At 46.9% G+C, this 24,876-nt stretch overlaps 10 protein-coding genes across 10 annotated transcripts; 5 read left to right on the top strand and 5 right to left on the bottom strand. All coding sequences in view use genetic code 12, as the record gives it.

The window, feature by feature from the left end:
- Positions 1–607: 607 nt before the first annotated feature.
- Positions 608–1,435, top strand: FGR50 (Fgr50p; the record flags this gene model as incomplete). The annotated part of the gene is made up of 1 exon (XM_025484740.1): positions 608–1,435. One exon carries the CDS (start codon positions 608–610, stop codon positions 1,433–1,435), a length of 828 nt encoding a protein of 275 aa, XP_025339671.1.
- Positions 1,436–2,094: 659 nt separating this feature from the next.
- Positions 2,095–3,144, top strand: CXQ85_001016 (uncharacterized protein; the record flags this gene model as incomplete). The annotated part of the gene is made up of 1 exon (XM_025484739.1): positions 2,095–3,144. The coding sequence occupies one exon, from the start codon at positions 2,095–2,097 to the stop codon at positions 3,142–3,144; it is 1,050 nt and encodes a 349-aa protein (XP_025339670.1).
- Positions 3,145–3,571: 427 nt separating this feature from the next.
- On the top strand, positions 3,572–5,803 carry ZCF19 (Zcf19p; the record flags this gene model as incomplete). Its single annotated transcript, XM_025484738.1, has 1 exon — positions 3,572–5,803. One exon carries the CDS (start codon positions 3,572–3,574, stop codon positions 5,801–5,803), a length of 2,232 nt encoding a protein of 743 aa, XP_025339669.1.
- Positions 5,804–5,838: 35 nt separating this feature from the next.
- Positions 5,839–7,580, bottom strand: CXQ85_001014 (uncharacterized protein; the record flags this gene model as incomplete). The annotated part of the gene is made up of 2 exons (XM_025484737.1): positions 5,839–5,843; positions 5,873–7,580. 2 exons carry the CDS (start codon positions 7,578–7,580, stop codon positions 5,839–5,841), a joined length of 1,713 nt encoding a protein of 570 aa, XP_025339668.1.
- Positions 7,581–10,156: 2,576 nt separating this feature from the next.
- On the bottom strand, positions 10,157–11,293 carry ARC40 (Arc40p; the record flags this gene model as incomplete). The annotated part of the gene is made up of 1 exon (XM_025484736.1): positions 10,157–11,293. One exon carries the CDS (start codon positions 11,291–11,293, stop codon positions 10,157–10,159), a length of 1,137 nt encoding a protein of 378 aa, XP_025339667.1.
- Positions 11,294–11,714: 421 nt separating this feature from the next.
- CXQ85_001012 (uncharacterized protein) lies at positions 11,715–12,437 on the bottom strand (the record flags this gene model as incomplete). Its single annotated transcript, XM_025484735.1, has 1 exon — positions 11,715–12,437. One exon carries the CDS (start codon positions 12,435–12,437, stop codon positions 11,715–11,717), a length of 723 nt encoding a protein of 240 aa, XP_025339666.1.
- Positions 12,438–15,156: 2,719 nt separating this feature from the next.
- Positions 15,157–15,489, top strand: DAD3 (Dad3p; the record flags this gene model as incomplete). The annotated part of the gene is made up of 1 exon (XM_025484734.1): positions 15,157–15,489. The coding sequence occupies one exon, from the start codon at positions 15,157–15,159 to the stop codon at positions 15,487–15,489; it is 333 nt and encodes a 110-aa protein (XP_025339665.1).
- A 1,643-nt stretch (positions 15,490–17,132) lies between these two features.
- ADE13 (adenylosuccinase) lies at positions 17,133–18,581 on the top strand (the record flags this gene model as incomplete). Its single annotated transcript, XM_025484733.1, has 1 exon — positions 17,133–18,581. One exon carries the CDS (start codon positions 17,133–17,135, stop codon positions 18,579–18,581), a length of 1,449 nt encoding a protein of 482 aa, XP_025339664.1.
- Positions 18,582–18,780: 199 nt separating this feature from the next.
- CXQ85_001009 (uncharacterized protein) lies at positions 18,781–20,604 on the bottom strand (the record flags this gene model as incomplete). Its single annotated transcript, XM_025484732.1, has 1 exon — positions 18,781–20,604. One exon carries the CDS (start codon positions 20,602–20,604, stop codon positions 18,781–18,783), a length of 1,824 nt encoding a protein of 607 aa, XP_025339663.1.
- Positions 20,605–23,835: 3,231 nt separating this feature from the next.
- On the bottom strand, positions 23,836–24,846 carry CXQ85_001008 (uncharacterized protein; the record flags this gene model as incomplete). Its single annotated transcript, XM_025484731.1, has 1 exon — positions 23,836–24,846. One exon carries the CDS (start codon positions 24,844–24,846, stop codon positions 23,836–23,838), a length of 1,011 nt encoding a protein of 336 aa, XP_025339662.1.
- Between the last annotated feature and the right edge of the window lie 30 nt (positions 24,847–24,876).

The following is a 24,876-nucleotide window of genomic DNA, read 5'->3' as shown; positions in this document are numbered from 1 at the left end:
ACGTCTTCTCAGTAAATAGATAAAACTGTCCTTCTTCATTCTATAGTGAAGTCCATCAGCTTCTACAACCATAAAATCCACAACCATGCAATCAAAACCAAGAAAAGAATATACACAGAAAAAGAGAAGAGCCATCATAACGTCCAAACTGAAGCATCTGTATTTTGGTTTTACTTCTCAAGATCATAGAGCCCTTTCCTACTTCCTTAACTCATCACCTCCACTCTCAATCTCAACCAACACCAATACCAGCCAAACCTCCTTAACTTCACCAAAAATCTACCTTCCTCCTGCTCACCCCTTTTCCTTAAATCCAAAATCCTCCTACTCACCTTATTACCTTTTTTCAGACTCCACAGTGGTCCCAACGTGGGCTCTCTCCAAAGCCACCCACTTAAATCAAAAGCCAACCGGCACCACCTTCTCTAACAAAAAAAAAAGACCACTTCCCAAATCACCTTCCTAACGAAACTCCCAAACCATCTAAGAACATCTCTCCCCCTAGAACCTTCTTCCCTGGACTTACCCTCTTGTCTCTTCCTACTACTACTAACTATGTGCGCTTTTTCTCATCAACATACATACTACTATATAATCTTCCACCACGATGCCAGGGCTAGAATCCAAGTGGGCCACGGCCGATCCAGAGCCTGTAAAGAAGGAAGCTCCTGTTTCTACCAAGCCAGCACCAAAAGCTCCTTCTACAGTCCAGTCGAAATGGGCTACTGCTGAGCCTGAAGAGACTGAGCCCAAGAAGACCAAGAAACCTAAACTGAAGAACCACGAAAAGCATCCAAAGCAAAAGGCTGAAAAACCACATGATGATAGTTATAAAGGCAAGGTTCAGGAACTTACGCCGCCTCAAAGTTCAGAGGGACACGAGGATATGCTGGACTTGGCCAAGTCGTTTGCCTCTAGATTAGGTACTAAGGATACTGAAGAACAGCCTAGTGGGAATAGTAAGGGAAGGAGGAACCGTCGAAAATCACATAATAAGCCTGCTGAGCCACAGCAGAAGGGACACAAGGAGGACCCGAATGCCTGGGAAGACGTTTCAGATGAGGAAGAGGAGGATTTATTTGAAGATAAGTTATATGAAAAGGGACCTATGACAGATGCGGCCAAGGCTGTTTCTATGAGAATTGGCATTGCTACAAATGAACCAGAAGCTCCAAAGAAGGCCCAGGCGCCTAGGGAGCAGAAAGAGCCTCGAGGTGCTAAAGAACCAAAAGCGCCAAAGGAACCCAAAGAGTCCAAGGAGCCTAAGGCTACGTATATGACACCAAAGCAGAAGAAGCTATTGCTAGAGAAACAGAAACAAGAGAAGCTTCGGGGCGAACAGGCCGAAAAGGAGAGAAAGATCAGGGAAGAGGTCAAGGCCATGTTTGACCAGATGGAGGATAAGTCCACGAACTGGGCCGATATCGATGATTAAGGTTCGGGGAGGCTCCTGGCCCAGGCAGTGTGATTATGGGAAGGGATGTTCTACAGGGGTTGATGTTAATTAGGGACGATCAATGGATGGTTTCGTCATGAGGAGGTGGGAGTTGGAGTGTTGCAAGCACGATGTCTATAATATGGGCCAGGAACCGAACTAGGCTGTTTTGATAACGATAATACCTAGATCATTCTGGCGCCAAAGACACTACCTATCTCGAGCCCTGAACTTCGCTTCAATTGACGTTTGCAGCCATTGACCAACACCAACTCTGGAAACCACCCAAGCCAGAACCATCAACCGAAGACTTTCCAATTAAATTGTCCACCAAAGACACTAAAACCCTTCATTTCTCCACTGCCTCCTGTCAACTGTTCACATATTCATTGGACACACTCACCATCCACTCACTCACTCACTCACCCAACAGCACATCCACCACATCCACCACCACTTCCACTCCCCACATCTCATAACCCCCAAAGAACAATAAACGACATCTAGAAGTCCCTCTACTACCAACCTCTCTAACCCTCCTTTATTCTTCCCTCCACTCTCACCACTTCCACTCCACCTCCATAACCCATACAGTGGGGTGCGCATATCTCTCCAGACATCACCTCATAGATCCAAGACTCTTCCATAACCACCATAGCATGTTCGCCACACACAGAGCCAAACAGCTACCGGCATGCTGGCGTGGACTCAAAAACACCTATTCTGGCCAATCACAGTACTTGGTCAAGCGCAGACAGTTGTCTGGCCAATGGCCCAGAAGGTCTGAGTATGACCGTATGATGAGACAGAACTTTGTGAAGAAAGCACTTCAGGACAATCCAGGATTGCTCAATGGCAACGGGTCGGTTGAGAAACCGGGCATGAAGTTCAGGACAATTGTGTTGCTAGTGGCAGCGTCCAGTTCCATCACAATGCTTGTATACTTGGGGGTTCAGATATACAAGGTGACACTGGATAAGCTGGAGAACGTGGGGCCACGGAGTGCTTTCCTACCGCTCTGGTTGAGCTTTGATTGGCCCTGGGAACGCAGGTTTTCGTTTCCAAAGTACCTTGCATACTTGGATCCAGAGTTTCATGGGTATGTGGAAAGTATACCCAACTTTGCAGAGGATTTACACCTGCAAAGCGTGGAATTTCTGGTGTTGGATGAGCTTTTTAAGCTGAAGCTTGTCAGGGACACGTTTGGCATTCCGCTTTTGCTTAAAACGGAACAGTCAGATACGTTTGATAGCTGGATCGAGTGTAAGCATCCTACTGTGCATGGACCGAAGATTCTGATCACCAAGGAGGACGGGAAGCTTCGTCTTCTGTGGAGATGGTCAGTGCATCCACTTCTGTGGTGGGGCGATATCGATAAGGCACTTACGGCGCTGGGACTCAAGCTAGATCGGTTGGATCCTTCTGATGCCATGATAAAGACGCATGAAAAGTCCAGTGGGCGTGTTCACGAGGTGAACTCGTCTAAGGATAGCAAACTTAAGCGGGTGATCACTACTGATAAAGACTATAACGTTTTGTTTCTGGGACTGTTCCATTTGAGTAATTCATCTACGACAAAGACAGGCAGGGTTACGTACAGTGGTATGATTGACTTTGACCATATGGGCATTAACAGGGGCGCCAGGTTGACACTGATAGGTTTGAGTGTTCAAGAAGGCGACGAAGAGGTTTCCTATAGGATTGTGTGAGGAATGGGAGGAAGAGGAAGGAGCTTAGTTGAGGGTACCAGGTCAATTGAGTCTGTGAAGAGACATATGAAGTGAATTTGGTGATTTAATTACCGTCCTACAAACGTCTTCCTCAAATCAGTCCAATCTGGTCCTGCTGGCCGAGTGGTACCCTTGCAAAGCGAGAAAGCCACCCTCGATCATCTCCCTACCGTTATCTGAAACCGTCCCAACGAAAAACCAAGACTTTACAGCATCATCTAAAAACCAAAGATAAAAAGAAAAACCAAAAATCAACAGTGGTTTGTGACATTCTACGACGACTCATTGGAGGCCCAGATCAACTTTCCTGTACCTACCGAGATAAGACAAAGATAAGAACAATCCGTCAACGCCCACCCACCGCAACCACAATCCGTCCAACTCGTCTTCCTGAAATATCTTATTGATGAAGCGTCGTACGCCTCTACCGACCAATGGCGGGACGAAGAAGGCCAGAAGCTCTTTAGGTGGTTCCTCAAATGGCACTTCCGCGGGAGCTTCCGCGGAACATGAAAAATCGAATGGAAGAACGAACCAACCGACCAGAGCATATAGAGCTTGCGATTACTGTCGAAAACAGAAAACTAGGTGCTTCAGGAGCTCTCCAGCTGCTGTTTGCTGCTTGAGATGTTTAAGTGTGGGCATTCAATGTTCGTTTGAGGCAGACTATAAGTCGGCAAATCCCGGGGTCAAGATCATTGGCGGTGTTCCAGAACACTTACATGGGGACCAGAAAGTCGAGGTTATTCCGGGAAATAACGACAACTACACTAGGGTGGACTCGGTGGACCATGGGTCGGCGAAGAAACTCGACTTCATATGTGGATCAGTGACGAGGATCTTGGAGCTCTTGCAAGCACAGAAAGGAGCCGCTCAATCACCAAGCCTGTCAATTCTTAATAGTGATGTCAAGTTGCTTTTAGATGCTGCTTCCACAATGAAGGACCATCCTACACCTCAAAGTGACTTTCAGGTACCACCGCTGATGCTGCCTACAACAGTAGTCGAGGCTCTTGCAACGCACGAAACAACACCTATTGAAGAAGAATCACCTCAAGTTATTCTTGGTCCGTCAAAGTCGTTTTCTACTTCGCCTTTTCATATGCTAGGGGACAAAACGGATGCTGTTTCGAGACCCATACAGAACCTTCTAAAGCTAAAGGGCTCACAAGGCCAGCCAGCCATTGTACTGAGTGATGGTGATATTATTGAAACTGGCGTTCTCACCAACTTGGAGGTAATTGATCTCATGAATGACTTTCGAAGTAACTACGGCCGGTGGGTCCTGTTTCCTAGCGACATGTCGACTACCGAGTTAGTGGATAGCGTCAGAAAGAAATCTTCACTCTTGATCACAACATGCTGTTGTTTGTCGTTGCGTTATTCACTCAATGGGAAACCCAATCCTGGTGATGTCGACAGTCACCGAAGAAAGAAGGTCACATATAAGTTGCTTATTCGCCATTTACTAAGGGACCTCAACAAAGTCTTGCTTAAACTAGCTTGTTTCCAAGGCTGTGGAGACTCCAAGGGCGATATTGAAAATCTCCAAGCGATGGTGATCTTGTCTATATACTCCATGTCATTATCTTCCATTGCTTGCAGTACAGTGGATGGAGATCCTCTTCTTGACGACGAGGTAAGCATCAAAGAGCTTAACATGGACTCCTGGAGCCTTTCTGGAACTGCGCTCACAACATTCATTTCTAAATCTAACTTTGGGACATTGCTACACAGAGCAGAAGACGAAACCCCAAATTTTACATTCCTTTTTAACCTGTTTGACTCAACCGAGTATCAAACATTGACGATGTTCCGCATTTACAACCATCTTATCCTCAACCATTTGGCAAGCTGTATCTTTAGTGGCCGCATGTGCATTGTCGACCAGATAAGACTTAGCCATTGCAATCTTGCTTTGAGTCTTCCCAGTGCCACTAACTTTGACGGGAGAATGGTAAGCGAAATCGGAATTCTTCTAATTGCATACAACTACATCCAACTTGGCAGCAATGGCGCTCCGGCAAATGACCTTGAACAGGTGGAAGGGTCGTTTAAAATTGTCCAAGAAGAGATAAAAAGCTGGTACGAACAATGGGAATACTTATTCTCACAACCGGCCATATCATTTGTCGAATCAACCCACTCCTTCTGTTGTATTTTGGTCCATTTGGGTTATGCGTACGAAAAAGCTGGTGTCATGTCCAAGAGAAACAGTCTATCAGAGCCTAACGTTCCAGACAGGTTACTAGGGGCTCTTGCTGACTGTGACAGAACGTCCATATGCCAGGTCATCGGCAGTGCTTATTATCTTGTGAGTTTTTCTATTAAGATACAAAACGACTCATACTATGCGTATTTGTCGGACCAAATCCACTTTTTCTTCTATTTTGGATGTATGGTTTTGCTTAAAGCGCTAAGCCATCTCAAGTCAATCGATAAGCTCCATTATTTGAACGACTTGGATGACCAGGACGAGCTCAACGAGCAAACGTGGAAGGAAGCGTTGGTAAAATCCCGCAAGCTCGTCGACAAGTTGACCAGAATATGCCAGGACAACACAGACGACTTGCTCACGAGCTACAGGGACAGCCTTGTGGGCGTGATGGAACAGGACTTCCCAAATGAATTGAAGTAAGGAGCGACTGGACTCACGTAAGATGGCCTTTGAAGTTACCCTCCATATAGTCTATATGAACGAATGCACGCTCAACCATGGGCAAACTTTCAATGGCATACTGTAAAGCCTCAGCAATATCGTGAGCATCTTTAAAGCTCAAATTGTAGTTCTCAGTATCGAAAACAACGTCTATTTCAACGTTCAAAAGGTCACCAACATGATACACCTTCAAAGCAGTGATCAGCTTGATGCACTCAGCAAAACGGTATGCCAAGTACAAAATGACTTTATAATCTGTAGCGCTGGCCACGGCACCAGTCAAGTTATCAATGTGCTCAAAGGCTGTATAGCCCCAGCTGATGATGATGTAAACTGAAAGAACAAGAGCACCAAGAGGATCAGCCCACCAAAGACCAGCGTAATGGCCAATAGTAGGCATGATCAACGAAACCGTGTTGAAAATAACATCGGTCATGGCGTCCTGTGCTAGGGCTTGCACGGAACTTGACTTTGAAGTGATGCACCAGGCCCAGCAGACGATCTTTGCAAGGATGGTAGCTAACATGATGGCGATGGCATCGAGGCCAATTTCAACTATTACACGTTCCTCTGGACGGCTCAAGAAAAGCTTCTTGAAGGATTCAAGACCGACCTGGAAAAAAGAAATAATGATAATCACCGAAAAGATGAGGATTCCCAATGGCTCAAGTTTGGTTCTGCCAATGGGATATAAGATCTGTGTACGCCAATTCTTGTTATTGGAGAGTCTGTTGGCAATGTAAATGATAAAGGTAGACAAGAAGTCAAGCACGGAATCGACCAAAGAAGCAATCACGGAAAGAGAGTTTGTCAAGAGGGAAATGACGATTTTTCCAATCAACAAGACCGTGTTCACCGCAAAATTCACCAAAATGGCCACCAAAACGCTCTGTGACGACTGTTCCTCATCGTAGCCCAAGAATTGTCCACCTTCACGGATATTGCCAGGCTCGGCGTTGAGTCTGGACTTTGAATTAGTCTGTTCCATCGGTTCCAGGGACTGTTCGGGCTCCTCTTCAAGCGACAGGAGTTTCTTAGGGTTCTTAGGGTCCGTATACGTGTTCAACATGTTCAAATGGATCTTTCCGTAATCCAAAAAATTGTCAATCTCGGAAAACCGTTCGATAAGCTCGTTCTGCTCGGTATAGAACTTCCTGAGCCCAGACAGCCATTTCACCAGTTTCGGGTCCACGTAGCCAGCCTTCCAGTCAGCCACAGGCGACCAATCACCAATAAGCTTCTCTGGCCTCAACTCGTTAAGCACGCTCATTCTCCTAAACGGTCTATCGAAGTAATCGTCATTCTCCACATCAACAGACCTCACCGAGCCCGTATCAGAAAACGCAAACCCAGCAGTCAAATCGTGACTCGAGCCCATAGGGTTCGAAACCGTGAATCCAGACGAAAGAAGCCGTTGGTAGAAAGGCATCGTAGGTCCCTGGACACTCGAGTGTCGTGGATTATGCTTATGCAACTCCAACGCTGACACCGACAGTCTACGTCCATTAAGCACCGGCAGCTCCAGTCTTCTGCGTTCTCTCAGCGAAGGAGACTCCACCGTAAGTGCCCTTTGATGATGTAACCGTCTTTCTCTGCTTCCTGAACGAGGTCCATAAAACGCCTCAGGCAGTGCTCTATTATAAGAGTGACTATGAAGCAACGGTGCTGTTTCGGCCTGGCCCGAGCTGACGTCTCTGCCCGCAGAAGCTGCTTGTCGTTTGAGAACCGGGGACAGGTCCAGTTTTGATATTCCCATGGATGGAGGAAAAGAATTGGGGGAGTGGGATGTGAGTTTCTGGAAATCCAGGGTCCAGTTCTTGTTTTATGTGTAGCACGATGAGCGGCTGCGAAAAACCGCAAACACGAAGTAGACGAGATGGGAAGGTGTTTTTGGTGTTTATGGATTCCAATGAAAATTGGTGAAATTGAAAGGCCACTTCGATATTGCTTTGTCGTCTGCTCTGGACTTGTTGCTGGTTTTGTGGGTTTTGTGAGGCTTCGCAATTGTCCACTTTGATCAACCACCCAGGTTAAGAATGTAGAGCAGGTTAAAGTGTGGTTTGCTTGGGAAAGTTGGAGGAGGTGAAATTTATTTTTCGTTTTGTGGTTTTCCACGGAGAAGAGACGGGAAAGGAGATGGGAGGGCTATTGTGTTCGGAAAAAAATACGAACGGAAAAGCCGCTTGCAGTGGAAAATGTAACTTGGGATGGCATGGCTGGAGGAAGATGGAAATAAGCAGCCGTGCATTTTTCTGTATCGGTTTTATGACAGGCGACGAGACATTGGTGAGTTGTGAAGGAGGTGGTTTCTGGAGATATAGATGGGGATATGGATATGGAGTTGAAGATGGAGATGGATAAGATAAGGTAGGGAAGGTTGTGGCTTGTAATGGATGGACGGAACGGACGGAGACCAAAGCGGTTGATGGTTATGAGGATGGGTATTTGGAGCGATGGAGGAATAGGAGAGGATCTGGGAGGATTGGAAGTATCTGGTGGGAACTCTATGAGATGGTCATATTAGATGATGGAGTGAATGGAGTTACTTGGTTAGTACATGCATGTTGGAGGTAGAGATTGTCTTTCTTGATTTATGCTATTGCCTGTGGATCATATTCTAGTGTAAGACGAACTGGTAGTACTTAAATGTGAAGAGTACTTTGTCTCTGGATCATTCATACTCTTCCCATACATTCTTTAAAAAGCACGCTCGTAAAGTAAGTTCTGGCTAAGCCGACCTACGTTAGTTAGTCGTCAAGGGGATCCTAGCATGGGGAGAATTTCGTGTTTATGGGTTTAGAGCCCGAACAAGAAAGTGGATCTGGAAAAGTCGACAGTAGTACTCTTCCAGAACCACGGATACTGCCAGTAGAAGACAAGTACTGGAAATGATTTGGGGGCTGTTTGACTCGTACTACGGAAATCACGTCCCAATTGGCTTAATGACTGAATTGTGTTTGGAGTGGTAGTTGTATATGGCAATTCCTAGTGTGACGTTAGCCCTCAGAAGAGTCCAATAAGAGCTGTTTAACTCATAGTGTTCAACAATTCCCCCACAAAAATAACGTGAAAGCTGATGGAAGCACTTTCTCACCTCCCAAAAAGCTCTTTAAGCAAATTTGAAACTCCTCCTTCGAGTAGTACCTTCCTTTTTACCATCCATCACCTGCCCAATGTCCAATTGCCCTACTACTGACTGTATAACCCAAACTGGGCACAAAACGACCAAAAAAAAGACCAAAAAGACTAACTATCGCCTTTGAAGTCCCGTAAGAGAATTTCATCATCGCCCAAACCAACTCACCAGACTTTAACTTGATCCCCTGCCAGGGCACTTGCCAAGGACATTGATGGAGTAGGTTCAGCACTGATACTCTAAAGATACCCTTAATTCAATAAATTCATACCCTTAACTTCACGCTCTCGACTCAGACAGTAGAAACAGGCTGGAGCCGTTTTTAACCTGTAAATCAGCTTCCTTTTCCACCAACCTTTGTCCCCTTTCCAGCCCTAACTGGAACTTTCCACTTTTTCGCAGCCATTCTTTATGAGCCTTGACCTTCGCATCCCAAAGCACCCACCAAACTTCCCCAGAACTGCAAAATTTGTCCAAGTCAACCTCCAAAAAACGTCAAACCAACCAGCTAAACCCAAAGTATCCCCCCTTTTCAAATTTTCTTCCTTTTTTTCTTCTCCCTTTTGGACCCTCTTTATACTCTCCCTGGGGGTTACCCGGCCTGCATTTATCGCACTCATAAAATACAACTTTTTTTTTTTTCTTCAAGCCATCTATAAACCTCAATCACCAAACGGTATGTCTTCTTCTTCTTCTGAAAAGAAAACCGACAGGATTAAAAACAAAGATGTAACTTCAACACTGAGGGGTACATGCAGGACAAAACAATATCAATAGGAATTCTTCGTTTATGATTGTCGGGGATCCGCCAGTATATCTACTGTTTTCCATGAGTGCTAACTTTTGAAGGTATGTCTTTTTCCAGACATTATTTATACTGATGATTGTTTACACAAACATACTTCCTGGCGACTCCTGAGCCCTGGAAAAACATGCATCACCAGCTGACCTTTTATGTCTTTTTTGTTGGAAACGTTCTAACCATCAGTAGTAGTGTGTTCTTTGATTATTGGAAGGTGCCGGTTTCAGGCGAAACCTACATTTCCCAAGATCGCATGGTGTCAATATGATGAAAAACCTAATTTTCAGTTCTGCTTCTGAACCAAAAATTCCTGAAGATAACCCATATACCAAAGCTCAATTTCTGACTTGACATCATGCCTTCTGGGGAGCTCTATTAGTAGTATATTTTCTACTTACACTTGGAAGATCACAATCTTACCGTCGAGACCAGATGTAGACACCTTGCCGCCTTCGTACCACTTGATACTGGCAATGGTGTTCTGGTTGATGGTGCTCAATGCCTTGCCGCTACCCTTCTGGTTAGGACGGTTGGCTTTACCCTTCAAATCCAACTGCTTGAACATGTTGAGAGCGTCGTGACTCGAGATCTCAGCCTCCTCTTCCACGGCTGGAACGTCGTGGATCAAGTCCTTCTGCTTTTCAACGTGGAAAGCCTCACGCCAGCCATTCTGGTCACCCTCAAACACAATCAAGTTACAGTTGTGGCCACCGACAATGATTCTGTTGCCAGAGTAAAGAAGCGACTTGAATGGCAAGTAATTGGTCTTCACCGTAATGAACGCAGCAGGTGGCTGGCCCTCCCCGCCAGGGTAAACCACCAGGATCGAACCGTCATGGGTCACGTAAGCCAAAGACTCACCCTCGCCGTCCTTGTTAAAAGTAACATCATGAACCCAAGCACCAGTATCATTAGAGTAGTCACCCACAAGAGTCTGGAAAGGCAACTTAGAGCCCCAAACCGAAGCCTCTGGCTTCTCGTCCACGCCCTTGATGTAACCCGAGAAAACCCTCACATGGCCATCAGTAGAACCCGAAGCCAACAAGACGTTGTTTGGGTGCCACGACAAACTGGTGATGGTAGACTTGAGAGGTTTCTTCAAGTGCTTCGACACCCACCAGTCGTTCTCTGCCTCGTAGTAACAAACAGCAATAATTCTGTCAGCAGAACCCACAGCAAACTTGTCACCGTTTGGCGACCACTTACAAACAGTGGCAGCACGGTTGATTCTCAAAAGCACCAACGTAGGCTTGAAGTCATGGGACTCGTCGTTCCATTCCCACACCAAAGCGTTTCTGTCCTGGGAACAGGTCAAAATCTTGGATCCGTCTGGCGAAATGTCCACAGAAGTGACGGTCTTGTCGTGTCCTCTTAAAGTGGTGACAAGGGAAGGCTTGGAGGGGGAGTTTGGCTTGGCCTGGTACAACTCAACAGTGTTGTCCTTGGTGACAGCCAAAAGCTCGTATCCAGGAGCAAAGCAGTGGTCCTTGATGGGGTCGTGGCCCAATTGATATACTATAGGTTGCAGCATGGTTTCACAGGAGGTTCTCTCTACTGTGGTTTAGGATGGTGGTTGGGAATTGGAGATTTGGAGGTTTGAGAGATTGGATGTGTTGTTTAAGACCCGTACACCATGGTATATCAATCCGATCACGGCTTCCCAGGGGGACCCAGAAACTGGATGAAGAGTTGCTAGGATTGAAGTAGTAACGTGTGAGAGTTCTAGGAGTGAATATGTGGGGCCTTGGAGAGCTGGGGAATGGGCAATGGCTGGTTTTGTAAAACATCACGTGACTTTACCAACACTACCCAAACCCTTCAAATACCTCCAACCTCTCCAAACCTACGACAATCTGTCATATAGTATATTAAACGTAATGTAACAATGCTGAAGTCGAAGTCTAGCTCAACTTCACAAAAAAACCGGCCTCGGCACGGACCTATCCCGCACCTTAAATACCAGCAGACTGTTTGTCCTCCAAGAAATTCTTGACCTTGGTCCAGACCTTAGCGACCTTCTCATGCTTGATCTTAGAAACATGTACATCAGCCTTATCGACAACGTAAGCAAACATGTGGCTTGTCAGGGAGTCAAACAAGATTCTCAACCAGATGAAAATCAAGAAAATGGCCAATTGGTAGCCAGAAGTCGATCTGAATGTAAGCGTACGGATGAGGAGGTAAAAAATGAAGCTGATTTCCGTGAAGCCAATTATGGCGCCCAAAACATCACCATGTTTTTGAACAAACGCAATTTTCTTATGGTCAGCCAATTGCAACAAGGAAATCAAGTAAAGCGGCACAATCTTAAACACCGACTTGAACGTGAAGCACCAAATGACCGATAAGATCAAGTACTGGAAGTTATGTTGGGCCAAAAGCGTCGTGAATGGAGGCAAGTGATGCAAACCAAACTTATGTGACAAAGTAGCCAAGTAGGCCGTGGTGGCGCCAAGAAGACACAATCTATAACAGATCGAGTTGATATAGAAGATGTTAGGAAGCCACAAGACCTGGAACACCATAGTAATCGACCCAAAAATCACACATAATGTATGGCCAAGCGACCAAACGTAAAGCTTTGTTTTGGACGTTCCAACCAGTCTCCTGACAAGACGTCTTTTCCTGTCTTCACGTGACACAATCCTATTGGTCAACTTATCTGGTTCAGCCATTCTGGTAAACTTCCAAGTATTTGATTGGTGGTGTGGGTGGTTCCTGGAGGAAGAAGAGTTGATGTTGCTGTATGGAATGTGGATTTACTGTGAGTGAAGAAGCCGCTCTCCTGCAGAATGCTGTCACTGCCTCACCAGGGGGAACCCGACGAATATATAAAGGGTCCGATTTCCCTGGTAATTTTTTGTATAAATTTTTGTGGATTCGTGGTGGGGAAGGGGGAGACGGTTGGGTCGACGGGGGTTTTGTGGTTTATTCGAGCTGAGTGGGTGGTTCCAACGGCGCATTGCACTGGGGAATGTTCACGCTCGGCTGAGTTGGGTGCAAATTTTGTTCCCTTCACATGAACGAAAGGAGGATTGGGAAGATGGATGGAAGGGAGAAGTTTTGGTTTATTTGATTAGGAGGAGGTGTCAAAAAGGACGTAGATACTGTCGATTGGACATGGCTAGTTTTGTTTGGGTGAAGAAGGGGTGGATTATGGGGTCTGGTAGGTTCCTGATTGGTGGCTTGGAGAGTCAGTGGCCAGGAGCAGGTACCGGGCTGTCGCTTAATCTTCTTTAATGCTCTCTGGAGTATAAAAAGGGCAATTTGTATCACTGGGATTGCCGATTCGAGGAGCCATTTGCGTATGTGCCGCTGTCAATTGACGTATGGTACTCTTACCTTGTAAGACGACGTCTGGCACATTTCTATGCACCGAACTCCTCCGTGTGATAAAGATGCCGAAACCTAGTTTTGGAAACTTAAAAGACGATCCACAACTACCATTTTGCATAGAGGTCCAACCAGATGGCTCCTTTCACTGGCGCAGGTTTAAAATTGGAGCCAAGTAGATCATCAAGGCAATTCACCAGGGGAGAAACAAGCCAAAGTAGAGGACGAGATTCATTAAAGAGGTAGTATAATTGCTGGCTAGGGAAAAAACGAAGTCATGGATATTGTTCTTCCAAAACATACCACGAAGACTATACTTGCACCCTCTGTAGACAGAGTCTTAAGCAACACCTCAGCCAGAGTACTTACTAAGGATGCTGTTGACATTAATATAGGCAGGCTTTAACTATAGTAGTTAGAGAAATCGGAGAGAGAACCGCAGGTCTTGGTGGTCTCTACTTAGTGCTCCTTGTGTATGGCAGTACCATCCTGTACCCGTCAGAGAGCACAACCAAGCTGGCCAACCAGAAGGGCATCTACAATTGAAGCACTATCGCTATAAAGGGACTAACAGCGATTTAGCTTCCTAGAAACGTCATCAAGACATCAATACACTCCATCGAAGGCAACCCATTGCGTAGAGAAGTCAAAAGTTTATCCCACGAGGAAAGCCTGCTAATGCCACCCAAGCCAACTACAGTCGGCCCCACACTAAGCAAACAGCCCCTTCACACCCTCCAGAGCCCTTGTAAATACCAGTAGTCCATGTAACTGTCCCTCTATTCCCACCCAACTACCCACTTCCACCTGAGACACTCCATACTAGCCCAGACCTACAAATCACTCCTCCCTTCATCAACCATCCACGTCCTACTCCACCTCTACTACCACACCCAAAACCAACAGTTCCTTCACTTTGAAACCTTCGGTGACCATGCATTCTGTGGTCCAGCAACAATGGACCGTTTGCTGGAACGGTTTCGCCCTGTGGACCACACATTGACAATGAAGCGAGACCAAATTACCTGGTCTTTGTTTGCCCACGACATTTCCATCGACCCTGACAGGTTTTTTCGAACCGAAACAGCAACCTGCGGGTTCTGCCATGGTTGGTGACCAAAAGAGGCCCCAAGGCGAAAAAACGCAGACCATTGCCATCAGGCAAGGAAGGCTAAAGAGACACAAGGCAAGGGTACTTAACGAAAAAAAGACCAAAGTCTTTTTTGAGTTGCTTAAGCTTTAGATTATTATGGGGCACCTTTTTCTTCTATTTTTTTTGCCTGTCCTGGGCGTTTCTTGATGTTGGTGTCGCTGCATGTCTCACATTTGCAGCCATTTGCAGCCACTCGCCAACGCCAACAGTAGCGACAGTGAAACCGTCAGAACCCCTAGAAAACACGGGTTTCTGTACCCATTAACTATGGCTATTTAAAAATTTCCCACACTTTTACCTTTCGAAAAGTGTCTCAGATACACCGCCACAAGAGGCCATATGGGCTGGGTTTTGGGTCTAACGCCATGTTTCAGATTTACCGCGCCACAAGTATTGAGGCCCAGCCCTCTCACACAAATTTTTCCTCAGCCCCAGCCACCTGCTTCGCCCCAGCCACATTTGCTCTGCAGGGACGGCCCCCCCCTTGCCGTTTGTACGTTAAAAAATCACATTATTTTTTGGTGTAGTGCGTTTTGGGAGGGTCATTCAATTTAGTCAAATAGCCCCCTGTGCGGGATGCAGGAGGGGCTATACGTCGGGGTGGATGCGGGAAGCGCGACATTTTGTCTTCAGTTGCCCTCGGAACCCCGTGTGAATGGGGTTTTCGGTGCACCCCGAACCCCGTAAATACCGGAAGTCCGCACGAAATGCGAACACCGCGCCAAGTGCGAACACCGCCAAGTGCGAGGGAGGCACGGGTGTTTTTCTGAAACCATCCCATTTGTGAAACTCTCCATCATTCATCGTGAAACAGCCCATATTCTGGTGGTGCACGGGTTTTATTAAACCACCTCCCACCGTTTACTTCAACTCATGATCTCCCTCACGTGCCGCATAAACAACAAACCATGAAAGACTCCCTAGCCATAGATTACTCCACCTATACAGACCTCCTGCTGCTAGAAAAAGAGCTTCTTAGCCAGTACCAGCTGCTTGCGGTCAAACTAAACAAACTTTCCGATGAAATCGCCAGTCTAAACAAACAGAAACCCGCTCTGGACTCTGGAGCCACCGTTCCAGCAGATGCCCTTCTAGGCAACATGAGGAACTTGGAAAGGAAAATAGGCCTTGTTTATACGTTGTTCAAGACGGCAGTGTACCTGATGCAGTTGCGTAATCAGGAATTGGAGGAGTTGGAGAGAGAGAAGCCTGAAGAGTTGCATAGTGAAGAGGAGGCGTAATGGAAGAGACGTGTTTGAAGAGAAGTGCGTGTTTCAAGCGGAAAGTGGCTGTTTCAAGGGATGTTTCATCCCCAATAAGGTCATTGGGTGATTTTCAACGTTGGCTGGTTCGCCAGGATCGAGATTCGGCTGGAAATGCTTACCGGGCGTCCAGAAGGTATCAGAAGCAATTGGCCGGGATGCCGTCTATTAGATATATAAAGCTCTTGGAGAACTACTTTGGGCTGGAAACAACCACCTATATGAAGACATAGATATGTCAATTCACCAGGATGTCTGTGTTGATCACAGTGGGTACTGAATATGTATTATATTAATCTGAGATAAGAAAGTGGCTGTAATTCAACATCACCACAGTGTTATGAGTGGAGTCAAATTTGCAAGGAGTCTGAGCTGCGCTATTTAATTTACCTTAACATTTCAGTGCTTCAATACTTTGGTACTCCTCTTTGTTGGCTGGCGGACATGGCCAATAAAGCAATGGAATAACGACGACTAATAGTCAAATATGGTATTAATTACCAGAAGTTTTTCCTTAAAGTGAAAAGGTCTATTCCAATAGCTTAATTACCTTTCCCTGGTATCTGAGAACGTATTAGGTATTGTATCTACCATATGGAATGGCTGCAAATTGCACCGTGAATACTCCAGAGAGACAGTTCTTCATTCCTGTTCCATCTCAATTCTTAGACTCACTAATTGTCCCACTATAAACTACTTATTCTACGGCCATTGGAATTCCATCTCTTTCGTACCCAACTGGAGACAAAGCCTTCCAAGAGAACCACCACCACCGTCAACGAGAATCTCCAAAGCCAACATCCACCTGTATTTTACCACCTTTTTCCCCACCAAACCACCCAATCCCACCAAATCCTCCAAATCCAACACCTCCCCAACTGTCCCTCTTTTCTTTAATTGCTGGACCAGACCAGACCAGATCATTGGCGTTCTGAGCGTTTGTTAACGAGACTTGGACCAGCGTCTTGGTCCGGACCAACAGGCCACAGAAAAAAAAAAAGCAGTGAAAAAGCAATCAAAGAAAAAATATCTAATTCATTCAGAAAACGAATAAACATCCATTACTGGTCTTTCTTGCTTGGTTAGCTTCATTAAAGGGTGGTTTTGGGTGGTGATGCGCGCAGTCAGGTTCCGAGTCAGCTATTGATTGGGGTTGATTATCAGTTGCAAAAATGTCGCACGATGTGAGTTCCATCAGTGGATGAAATGGGAGGAAGGCGGCGTGTTTCAGAAACAAAAAACCTGAAACAAGATGAAACAAGCGCATTGATTTCACTGAAAGCTTCTTGGTGCTTGAAACCCACCTCATTATGTCACTATCTCCTGGTTTGTTACCGTCCCTCGTTATCTAAGCGCATACTCCACCAACCACCGCTAAAACCACCAATTCCCTTCCAACGAGGCCCAATTCCCGTCCACACCATCCCCAACCATCCCCCTTTCCACTAAAACCCCCAAATAGTTTCCATCTACCTGGCACCACCCCCTCCCATAGGGTACCCTTCACACGACATTTCTGATAAAGCGCGACATCTTTATTACCCTTATAATCACCCCATCTTCGCTACCGATTTTTCAAATCTCCAGGATCCTCCCCAATTCTCCACATCACCTCCCCCAAAATGAGTGCCAACGATAAATACTCCACCCCCTTGTCCTCCAGATACGCCTCTGAGGAAATGTCCAAGATTTTCTCCTTGAGAAACAGATTTTCCACCTGGAGAAAGCTCTGGTTGAACTTGGCTATCGCTGAACAGAAGGTTGGTCTTTCTGTCATCACCGACGAGGCCATTGAACAGATGAAGAAGAACTTGGACATCACCGACGAGGAGATCAAGGCTGCTTCTGTGGAAGAGGCCAAGGTCAGACACGACGTGATGGCCCACGTTCACGTTTTCGGTGAAACGTGCCCTGCTGCTGCTGGTATCATCCATTTGGGTGCTACTTCCTGTTTTGTTACAGACAATGCTGACTTGATCTTCTTGAGAGACGCGTACGACGTTTTGATTCCTAAGTTGGTCAATGTCATCGACAGATTGTCCAAGTTTGCTCTTGAGTACAAGGACTTGCCAGTTTTGGGATGGACCCACTTCCAGCCTGCCCAGCTTACCACTGTGGGCAAGAGAGCCACTTTGTGGATCCAGGAGTTGTTGTGGGACTTGAGAAACATGGTGAGAGCCAGAAACGACTTGGGTCTTAGAGGTGTCAAGGGTACTACCGGTACTCAGGCTTCTTTCTTGTCTCTTTTCCACGGTGACCACGATAAGGTTGAGGAATTGGACGAGACGGTGGTCAAGCTTTTGGGCTTTGAGCACGTGTACCCAGTTACTGGCCAGACTTACTCCAGAAAGATCGATATCGATGTCTTGAGCCCATTGGCTTCTTTGGGTGCTACTACTCACAAGTTTGCTACTGACATCAGACTCTTGGCTAACTTGAAGGAGGTCGAGGAGCCATTCGAGAAGTCCCAGATCGGTTCTTCTGCTATGGCTTATAAGAGAAACCCAATGAGATGTGAGAGAGTTTGCTCTTTGTCTAGACACTTGGGTGGTTTGTTGAACGATGCTATCCAGACCGCCTCTGTCCAGTGGTTTGAAAGAACCTTGGACGACTCTGCCATCAGAAGAATCTCTCTTCCTTCTGCTTTCTTGACTGCCGACATTTTGTTGTCCACCTTGAACAACATCACCTCTGGTCTTGTTGTCTACCCTAAGGTCATCGAGAGAAGAATCCTGGAGGAGTTGCCATTCATGGCCACCGAGAACATCATCATGGCTATGGTTGAGAAGGGTGCTTCTAGACAAGACTGCCACGAGGAAATCAGAGTTTTGTCCCACGAGGCTTCTGCTCAGGTTAAACAGGAAGGTGGTCGTAACGACTTGATCGACAGAGTCAGAAACACCAAGTACTTCGAGCCAATCTGGAAGGATTTGGACAGTTTGTTGGACCCATCTACCTTTGTTGGCCGTGCTCCACAGCAAACCGAGAAGTTTGTTAACAAGACTGTTGCTGAGGCCTTGGAGCCTTACAAGAACATGATCTCTACCGAGAATGTTTCTTTGAATGTGTAAATTACTTTGAAAATTAAAAATAAATACGAAACGTTGATAGATAATGTGTATTCTGTGCTTTGTCGTTAAAAAAAATTGTATATATATCATGATAAAAAACAAGCCTAACCCCGTATCAAGTAGTAAATCAAACCCAGGAAAGCAAACAATAGTAATAGTATTCAAACATCACATTAAATTTTGGAAAACAGCCGCCCGCTTAGGCAACATACGACGTGTCAAACTTGAGATCCACCGGCTCTTCTATCAGCTCCATCTTGGCATTGGGGATGCTCAGCAACGTAAGTTTGGCACGATCGGATGCATTGGGCGTGGAATCCAGGCTTGGGTCACTTCCCAGACTAACAGAGCCGCTGGAGCCTGACAGGTTAGTGTTGGACATCAACGAAGGAAGTGACGAAGAGCTTGGTGACAGCACCGACAGCTCCATATCGTTCATTGGAATGTTCCACTTGTGAAGGTTGCTGGTGCTCAAGCTCGTGTCTGTCATGTGGTTAGGCACCAGGTCAGAGCTCTCTGGGTCAGAGAGATCGTTGCTTCGGTTGAGCATGTTGCGTACGTCCAGAATGATGTCGTCGACAGGGAATGTGGTGTAGATATACCTGTCGGTGGGGCAATCCATCTCTATAACGCCGTTGATGAGATCACATTCAAACACCCTTCTATCAACGTACAACAGAACCTTCTTGTCCGTGGGAACAATGTAAATCTTCATGTCACTCTTGTAACGAGGACGAGCAACCACCTTCTTGATGAAAAGGTTGTTCGGCGTCTGGCCCTCGCGTCCAAGAGAAGCAACCATGTCTTCCATGAACTCTCTGTCGTCCACAAGTCTTGTGTCGCCAGGTTTGGCACACTCAAGCTTAAGTAAGACAGATCCGTCACTGGTATTGGAAGAAGAACGAGTTACTCTCACAAGAGAGTATGTGCGAGTGCCAAAGAGTGACATGACAGCTGTGTCGAGCAAGTTAAACGTGGTAACCATGCCAGGTCTTGAGTCGTCGCTCTCGACTCCGTCGCTTAATGGAGCAGAAGGAGCTCTGTGTTCCTTGTCGACCTGGAAAGATTTAAGCACTTTGCTAGACACACCAGCCAAATTGACCAAGTTGTTGTCAATGAGACGTACACGCTTCAGGATGGCCTTTCTGGGGCCAACCAGATGCTTTCCGAGTAAATGAGAATAGTCTGAGGGGTTGGAATAGTCGTGGTAGCCGTCGTAGCCGCTACTGGACGAATCACTAGAACTGTCACCGCCATCCAGACCGTTGGACTCACTATTCTTGCCGTCCAAGTCGTCTGGCGGTACACTGGTATCGATATTGCCGTTTCTGGCGGAACCATTACCGTTAAGGTCGGCCATGGAGAAACCCAGACCGTTTGAAGACATCAGGTCAGAGCGCTGGTCGGAACCCCAGTCGCTACTACCGTTCTGGTACAGACCGTTGTAACCACTGGCAAAGCCATGAGCAGCCCTGAAGCCATGCAGAGAGCCGTTGGACGTCTGTTTGCGGCCACGGCCGAGCCTATCTTCTTTAAGCTCTGGCGATATATCTTTACCAGCGAGAAGCTGCTTTTCATTATCGAATGCAACGTGGACAATTGTGTTTCGTCCAGCGGTATGAGGAGTAAGCTGCCTAAACAACTCGTAGATGGCAGGGCACAAGATGAGCCGTACACGGAGGCCAGCCTCCAACAGCTTCAAATGGAGCTTGGAAGAGCCCAGTTCTGGCGTAAAGTTGCCGCCAGCTTGGCGCTTGGAGCCAGACTTGTGCCTTAGCGCAATGTCTACTAGTTTTCTTGACTTTAGGAGGGATGGGTGAACTTTGGACCGAGGTAGCAGTTTGGACACCCTAAATGACTTGGTGGAGATGGAATCAGACGTGGAAGGCGACTTGGAGCCGGACTTGCTCAGCTCTTCCAGTCCTGGCATGCTTGATTCGTGAGACTCTGAGGGAGGAGGAGGCTGACTCATGGTGGCCTCGGAAGCGTCCTCAGAGTTTAGAAGATCTAGGATACCTAGCATTTTCGAAGGGGCGAATTGATCATGCGCTGGTCCAGGGAACAATTACAGAAACGTAAACTGAGACACACAGAAGGGTAACTGAGACAGACAGAAGCAGAAGCAGAAAGAAGACAGACAGGCAAAATAGGTGTGCAAGGCTGAAATCAGGCGAGTTCCGAGTCGTTTGAGGTCAGTTGAGGCCAGTTCTTGAGAGTTTGGGCTCGTGGGATCTGTAACTTGGAGGTTTTGGGAATTTGAGACACGCAGATATCACAGGAGCGTGAGGGTGTCTTAGAGTTCAAAGGAAGAACAGGGGAACTTTCGAGAAAGTTGGTTGGTTGGATAAGGGAAGGTGGATGGATGGAGAAGCCCCGGGATGGAAGTTATTTGGAGTAAGATGGGCTGGTTAAGGTTAGGTAAAGGGAATCTTTTCTTAACTATGAGGTGGGGGAGGAGAACAGGTTCGATTAAGGAAGAACAGGTTCTGGGAAAAGTAGCAAAGATTCAACTGGAAAGGTGGATATTTAAATTTGACCCTCTGGAATATGAAATGTGGTTGGGAGATTGCTGGGGAGGGAGCAATAACAGGGTATTTAAAGGGAAACGCTCAAAGGGGGATCGCCACAAAAAAAAAAAGCAGAAAGTGCAGAAGGTGCATAAGGTGCAGAAAATCTAGAATATGTGCAGCCTATTGATGTATATGGGTGGACCAGAAAAAAGGTAAGGTGCTTATATGTTGGTCGGTTGTTTTGACATGGCAGTTTTTTTATGTGTGGGAAAAGTTACTGTACGAATTTTTTTTGGTGGGGGGTGAGGAAAGTGTGGGTTGTATGGAGGTTTTGGTTTTTTCTGAGACATGCATGGCGTTTGGTCTGCATACGGTATGAAACAAGTGTCGTCTGGGTGCATGAGCCGCACGACGACTTTTTTTTTCCCGGCTACTTTAGCAAGCGAGGGGGCTTCCATGCAGGGGCCACCTTACCAAAAATTAACCTACCCTACCTCCCCAGGTAATTTAGATATGAGGTATTTTTTGAAATGAATTGTTTTATTACACATTTTTGAAATTGAGCGGATTTCCGTCCCACCCCACGGAATTCCTAAAAAGTTCGGAAATCCGTGCCTCCAGAAACCTGAACCCTGCCCGCTCTCTTCATGCTCCATATGCTAAAAAACACACCCATGAACTCAGCACAAAACACTCGGCGAATTACAGCCCATTGTCGCGCCAGCACTTTTAAGCGTCAACGTACTGCCGTGCTGCAGACACCGCCACGCCCATACCGCCCTGGTAACTGTTGCTGGTTTGGGGACTTTTGTACCCTCGGCATAGGTGTAGTTCTGGAACGCCCATTGGCATGCGTACCACGTCGTAATGTATATCTGTGGCAGCGCATCAATCGAAGGGAAGAAGAACTTTTGGAGGTTGACAAATTTCAGGTTCTTTGGTATGCTAGACCAAGGAAAAGTGGCTGGTGGGAACGGTTATGTTCTCTTTTGCCATTGTTATGCGAAGTGCCATCATAGTTAATGCGCAAGACCCTCGTCATTGAGCTTTTCTGGGCGTATATGCAGGCGCGATGTCTCACCTCTTCGTTGGGTTGCTGCTTTCTCTTTAAGCATTACAATGCCCACCATTGTTGAATAATTCTTCCATTGTCAAATCCAGTTTTTGGTCTCGCTCCAAGAAGTATATAAGAGAAGGATCATTCCCACATTTTAAAGCCTGGATGATACTTGAGGCGTACTGAGAGGTTTTGAGTGACTTTTGGGTTTTTTCCTTTTTTTTGCCTACCGGCCTCACCTGTACCGACTTGCCCCTTTGGGAATACCGGATTTGTCTTATCGCCAGTTTTCACTGGCCACTAAGCAATTGCTCATACCCGGCCTGCAGCAATTTTTGAGAGGTTAGGGTTTGGCTGGGGGCCCAGGTGGGGCGTCGTAACCATGGTTGCTGTGGCTAGTGAGCCTTGCAAAAAAGACCAATTCAAACCACTCGCCTATGCCACCTGGTTTTGGTCCCTTTATTGTTTCTTCTGTAGCTCTCTGTATGGTCCGTCTGCGATCTGCACTAGCCACATCTCCCTGCGCGCACTAGCCACAACCTCTCGCATGTCTCACCTGTAAGATCCTGCCATTTTCTCGCTTCGCGCCTCATGGAGTGCACTAGCCACAACCTTGGTCCCTCGCTGTGCCCCTCCCTTACTAACGAGCGCCTCACCTTCTCTTGCATCGCACTAGCCACATCGCAAACAAAAACAATCCGTTGTAGTAGTACCTTACACGAAACCATTTTTTTTCTGCATCCAGCCCCTTCCGGTTATTTTTTTTTTGTATTTTTCGTCCCGCCCTGTACCTTCTTTGTTGTTTGCTTCCCTCCTGCCTTGTTCGGTCCCGGTTCGTTTCAAGACCACACTTTACTTGCTACAAGACCATCCATGTACCTTTCCGGTTTTGTTTTGTAACTATTTACTCTTCTGCATCCGGCCCACGGGTCCGGCACCTTCTGTTCTAGAATGGGGGTATCTTCTCTTATTCGTGGTGTGTTGATTATGCACTCGCCATTGGGACGCTTCTCGCTTGTATATTATGACTTCACCTCCACAGCAGGCTAGACCGGTTGTTTGCGCCAAGGGGGACGGCACGGGTATGAGTTTGTGTTTTTTTGGGGGAGGCTGGTGTCGGCATTATGTGGTTGTTTAGCCTCAAGGGCGGGCCCTGGCAGCGCACTAGCCTCATTTTAGATCCTGATGAATCTTGCATTATTTTGCGAGATCTAGCATAACCTGCCATCTGCGATTACAACAATGTGGTTGTTTTTTCAATCAAACCATTGTAGCCCTAACCATTGCCAATAACCCTGAAACTAGCCACAAAAAAAAATTAGGGTTGGGGCTATTGCTACGCCGCAAATCTCGCCAATACTTGGTGGAGGTACGTTTTACCGCGGAGGGTTCCAACAGCGACATTTTTTTCACCGGGAAGCACCGCAACATAAAAACCACCCACCGATTCGGAAAAAACGGGTTTGGGTAGAAGGGGTATGTGGCACAGCAACGTCAGGGTCCAGCTCAATTGCCGGCCGGGCCTTCTTCCATGTGTAGCCTTCAAAGCTTATTGGAAAGAGGTCTCTTGCTATGGTCTTGAGTAGGTGCATTGGAGTGGGCCCAGTTTAACAAGACCAACTTTAAACGGTTAGGTAAAGTCGAGTCTTGAGCCCTCGGCTTAGGGCTTGGGCTCAGACCCAAGGGCCTAGAAGTTCAGCCCTTGGTTGATGTTACGGTCGCGAACGCCCAATTCTCCATCGAAGAAGTCGTCGCCGTCGCCCTTCTCTCCCTTTCTCCAGAAAGTCCATCCGCTCTCACGGCCTCTGCTGCCTCTTCTCTTAATTAAGAACACCAATGCGGCAATTGCAAGGAGAATGGCTCCTCCTACACCGACAACCACGCCAACAACGATTTTATTCGTCTGACTGAGGCCGCCGCCAGAACTGTCGCTCTCACGGTTGGTTCCTGTAGGAGAAGAGCTGCCGTTGGAAGTGTAAACGGAAGTTTGTGTGACAATGACTGTAGATCCGTTCTGGACCGAGTCGAAAGTCCTGGTTCTGCGCTGGTTGGTGTCGCTGAGCTCATCACCGTCGGTGCTCCTGCTGGGACTATTACCGTTACCATTACTATTATTATCGTCGTCGTCGTCATTGCCATTGCCATTGGTTCTTGACGAAGACGTAGGTTCATCCGTAGTGCCTGGGTCCACCGAAGAAGAAGTAGTATCTGGGGTCTCCAGGCTCTGGCCCCCGCCGTTGTCTGTAGTGCTCTCAGGGAACGTCGAGGACGTGGTTTCCCACCATGGCACCGACAGCAGAGTATCCGTAGGAGTTGTATCAGAAGTAGTCTGCTGTTCCGTAGAAGACGTAGAAGAAGTCGTAGTAGGAGTACTAGAAGAACTCAGTGACAGCGAAGACGTCGTCAGAGACGTAGAACTCGTCAGCGAACTGCTTGAACTCAGCGAACTCAGCGAAGACGAACTGCTTGTTGTTGGAAACCCAGACAGTGTCAGCGAACTCAGGCTCGTAGATTGTCCAAACCCACCACTGGCAGAAGCCGAACCATCACCATCAGCTCTCTTCTCCACCAAACCAGCAGGTTCAAGCCTGGGAAGCACCGACAGAGCCACCACACGAACCTGAGCCACCGCCTGGCCGTAGAAGACGAAAAACACGCCAAAAACCACCGCTACCGAGAAGATCAAGGGACGGATCATGGCGAATGCAAGGAACGATTCTGGGGAATC

This window comes from Candidozyma haemuli (assembly GCF_002926055.2).
Source record: "Candidozyma haemuli strain B11899 chromosome Unknown B_2014730914, whole genome shotgun sequence".
In the NCBI taxonomy this organism is placed as follows: domain Eukaryota; kingdom Fungi; phylum Ascomycota; class Pichiomycetes; order Serinales; family Metschnikowiaceae; genus Candidozyma; species Candidozyma haemuli.
The sequence above is the reverse complement of the archived record's forward strand: the minus strand, read 5'-3'. Positions and strand labels throughout refer to the sequence as shown.